We start from the raw sequence: 4,229 nt of genomic DNA, 5'->3' as shown, positions 1-4,229 counted from the left end.
AAAAAAAGGTTCGTGTGTCAGCTTTCCCAGTTCAAACCGGTACAGACCAAATAAGGAAACGTCTTCCTGCCTTCTGAGCAAAGTATCCCTTGTGTAGTTTATCAGTTCAGCTATAATTTATGATCATCCCAGCAAAATACACTCCTAGACATAAAATACAGAGTTCTTTCATTAGTGAATTCTGAAACAAACCACCTAGCCTTTAACGAGCCTTTTCCAGGAGATAAAGAAAAAGGGAGGATGGGAGTAAGGAAGTGGTCTCATCTCTGTGGTGTTTTCGACCTTGGGGTACCAGCTTGTGAGTCCTACACATTAATTCTTGGGTCACAGAGAAAGAGAAAAACAACTAGTAGATGGGCCTTATTGAGTAACAGTTTTCCTGTATAAAACAATATCCTGTAAATGCTACTATGGTATCAAAATACCTAACACCTTTCGCTTTACATTGTTAAGGTAGCGTCAGTGCTTCGTTATCCAATCCCTTCCAGTTGTTCACAGGGGACATCCACATGACTGAAAATCCAGTCCTCGTTTTCACTGCTACTTTACACTCCGCTCGTATACACCTGCAGAAACACTAGCGTGCATGTGGCAAACGGCAAGAAATCATGGATATACGCAAGTTTTTCAAGAAAGTAAGTTTTCATCACTGGCTGGTAGTAACAATTAGTTAGCTCCAGCTAACAGCAGAGAGTCCCATGTAAATAATGAACCAGGTGCTCCCCATTTTGTAAATAAAAACCTGGCTAGCGCACTAAGTTAAATTGTTAGCATAATGTTAATTTCTGTCACTCGTTTTAGCTCTGAAAAATCCAGCTGAGCTCATTCAGGTATGGTTATCATCAGTGGAAATAATAATAATCACTCCATCCCCATTAACCTGTAGGAGTCAGGGCAGAGGAGCACAGAGAGGCAGAGGGGAGAGACGTCTGCTGGAGAGGTGAGTCAAAGGATGGAGTCATTAGTGATGCAGACAGTCTGATTAGAATTTTATGGGACTCAATATGGATATGAAATATGAAACATTTCAGTCACGGTACAACATATAAGACCTGTTTAACTTGAGCTTTTATTTAGGAGAGTCAAGGTTAGAAAGTGGAGAGAGCAAAGAGAGAGATATGTATATAAGTCAAATTAGCCTGACTCACATATTTTTGAGGGTTCTATTTTAATATTACTTCAATTCAAGTAATTTAGTAATATTTTTCAGGGCTTTAAATTGCAACCATTTTAGTCACATGCGTGCTCAAAATATAATGTTTGTAACTTCAAAATATTTGGGAGCAACAAATTACTGTGGAGCGGGAGCAGAAGTCATGATATTAGCAATTTACATTACAATTCAGTATGTTTTAATGTATCTTGAAGGGTGAGGCAGAAGGAGTGGCTGAGGGAGAAAAAGGTCAACAGGCAAGTTCAAGTCAGAGAGAGCAAGGAGAGACAGAGGAGCTGCAGCAAATAGATCGAGAGGCAGAGGAAGATCAAGTTATTACAGAGAGAGGAGAGCAAACAGGCCAAGAGAGGGAAAATGATGAAGCAGCTGCAGCAACTCATTCTACTACAGGGTTTGATTTAGGTGACAAAGACACAGGGCCCAGACAGGTGAAGCTGAAGAGCTATCCACATGATACTTTTGGTACACAGAAGCGAGCATTTAACCACAGCTGGTTTGAAAAGCACAACTGGTTAGAATATTCAGTCAACCAGAATGCAGCTTTCTGCTTCCCATGTAGAGTGTTTGGCAAAAACATCAAACATGATAGTTTGGTCAGTAACGGTTGCAAGAACTGGAAGAAAGCTTTAGTCATCTTTGGCAAGCATGAGATGGCACAAACACATAAGGACAGTGTTGTTACATGGAAAAGCTACCAGGGAACTAGCAAACAGGGAAACGTTGCACAGATGATAGCAACTGCAAATGTGAGTGAGATAGTCGAAAGAAGAGAGTATCTCAGACGAATTGTTGCAGTCACCTCTATGTTAGGGAGACAGGGACTCCCTTTTCGTGGTCATGATGAAGGTGAAGACAGCCCAAACAGAGGGAATTTTCTTGCGTGCATGGAGCTTTTGAAGGAGTTTGATGCTTTTCTTCAAAAACATAATCCCCCATCAAATGCACAGTATATCTCACCAACATCCCAGAATGACATGATTGACTGTTGTGCCCAGGAAGTTACTAGTGTCATTGTATCTGAAATGACAAAGTCTAAAGTCTATTCCATCATGGTGGATGAGGCAAGGGATAAAAAGGCAGAGCAGTTAGCTGTTTGTGTCAGGTACGTGTCAGAGGGGGCAGTGAAGGAGCGTTTCCTTGCACTTGCAGAGATAAAATCATTTGATGCCCAGTCCATTGCAAATGAGATTCAGCAGCAGATCCAAAACTATGGTCTTGCAGAGCTTAAGTGTGTAGCACAAACATATGATGGTGCAGCCGTTATGAGTGGCTCCACTGGAGGTGTACAAGCACATTTTAGAAGGCTCCATCCTGAGGCTATCTATGTGCATTGTTATGCTCATCAACTCAACCTGGTTTTGTGCAATACTTGCAAGGCTGTCCCAGAGGCTGTGGAGCTTTTCAGCTTGTTGGAGTGTGTGTACTCTTTCTTCAGCACCTCCCTAGTCAATCATCATAAGTTCATGGAGACTCAGGCAAAGCTTGGATTGACAAAAACTGAGCTTGTGCAACTTTCAAACACTCGCTGGGCATGTCAGTTGCGATCAATCAGTGCAGTTCTTGAGACATTGCCTGCCATTTTGGAGTGCCTATCTGCAATTGGATCCCCCATAGCTGTTGGTCTCAGAGCAAAGCTCTACAAGTTCTCAGCAGTCTATGCACTACTGATGTTTCAGTCGATTCTGTCTGTAACCGAAGGACTCCACAAATTCCTGCAGAAAGAGACTTTAGACCTGGCAGAAGCTTTTATCTGCAAACAAGCTGTGTGTGACACACTTAAGGGCAAACACTCAGATGCATTTGCTACAGAGCTGTATGAGAAAACCAAGGCCCTGTGTAACACCCACAGTATCCCTGAACCAGGTGCCAAGACAAGGCACAAACAGAGGAAAATGGAGGATTTTGTCCTGGAGGCAACTGTGGGTTCACGCACTGAATTGAACAACTCAGACACATTGAAAAGAGAGTTACTTTTCCCTTGTGTGGATCGGATGGTTGGCGAGCTTGATCAAAGATTTTGCAGTGTAGATGCAGGGCTGCTAAAAGGCGTCCAGGCATGCAGTCCTAAATCTGAGAACTTCTTGAGTGAACCACACTTGAATGAACTTGCAAAGCACTACAGACTTGACCTGAAAAAAGAGGAGGTTCTGGTGGCCAGAAACTTTCTTACCCGGAAAACAGAGGCTGGATGTCCACCCAAAAATATGTTGTCTGTGTACAACCTCCTTGATTCAGACATGTTTCCCTCTCTGAAGGCAACCATCCAAGTTGCCCTAACAGTGCCTGTCAGCAGCTGCTCGTGCGAACGGTCCTTTAGTGCACTGCGTCGGCTGCACTCCTGGCTGCGTCAAACAATGGGTCAGAAAAGACTTCACAGTCTTGCAGTCATGTCTATTGAAAAAGACACGCTTCAGCATCTGAGTCACAACAGAGTGATTGACCGATTTGCCACTCTTAAAAACAGACGTCATTCTTTGATGCTTCCACCCACCAAGTAACTGGTGATTGCAGCCAGAAAAATGTACTTTTTTATTTTCAGTTTTTTTCTTGTTATTGATGCAGCAAACACATTTCCTCTGTTTTTTTGTTGTACTGTATTATAAAGCAGACTGAAATAAAACAATAGATCTATTGGTGGCCTAGGATGTTTAATCTGTCCAAAAAAGTAGGAAAACAATTTCTCAGTCTTTGTTTTCTGTTTGTGAAATTTTGTGCTCATTCACTACGTTCGTTCATGTCGTGTGCATCTCTTGGGGGCTAAGCCCCCCCTGTCCTTAAAACCTAGTGACACCCCTGGTCATTAGTTTATCAGCAAAGTGAGAGTTTGTTTCTGTTGAGTACTGAGCCACACTTTGTTGGTTTGAATCAATGTTTCCTGATATATTGGTAATAAGTTCTGAGAGCTACCGCAGACGGACGGCTGTAGCAGCTGTGACGACACCACTGACTCTGAACAGTCACTCACTGAAAATGAAGCACAAACGTCTGTGATGGTGAGGTTTGTGCTTCATTTTCGATAAAGTTTCAGCTCTGATATTACCTTAGGTGGTGGGTA

The 4,229-nt window shown here is 42.6% G+C and overlaps 1 protein-coding gene across 1 annotated transcript; it reads left to right on the top strand.

Moving 5' to 3' along the window:
- Nucleotides 1–437: 437 nt before the first annotated feature.
- On the top strand, nt 438–3,672 carry LOC309686929 (zinc finger MYM-type protein 1-like; the record flags this gene model as incomplete). The annotated part of the gene is made up of 3 exons (XM_082501602.1): nt 438–635; nt 887–940; nt 1,369–3,672. The coding sequence occupies exons 1-3, from the start codon at nt 609–611 to the stop codon at nt 3,670–3,672; spliced, it is 2,385 nt and encodes a 794-aa protein (XP_082357728.1). The 5' UTR covers nt 438–608.
- Between the last annotated feature and the right edge of the window lie 557 nt (nt 3,673–4,229).

This window comes from Aulonocara stuartgranti (genome assembly GCF_965226115.1).
Source record: "Aulonocara stuartgranti genome assembly, chromosome: 14".
Classification (NCBI taxonomy): domain Eukaryota; kingdom Metazoa; phylum Chordata; class Actinopteri; order Cichliformes; family Cichlidae; genus Aulonocara; species Aulonocara stuartgranti.
This window is presented reverse-complemented; position numbering and strand designations above follow the sequence as displayed.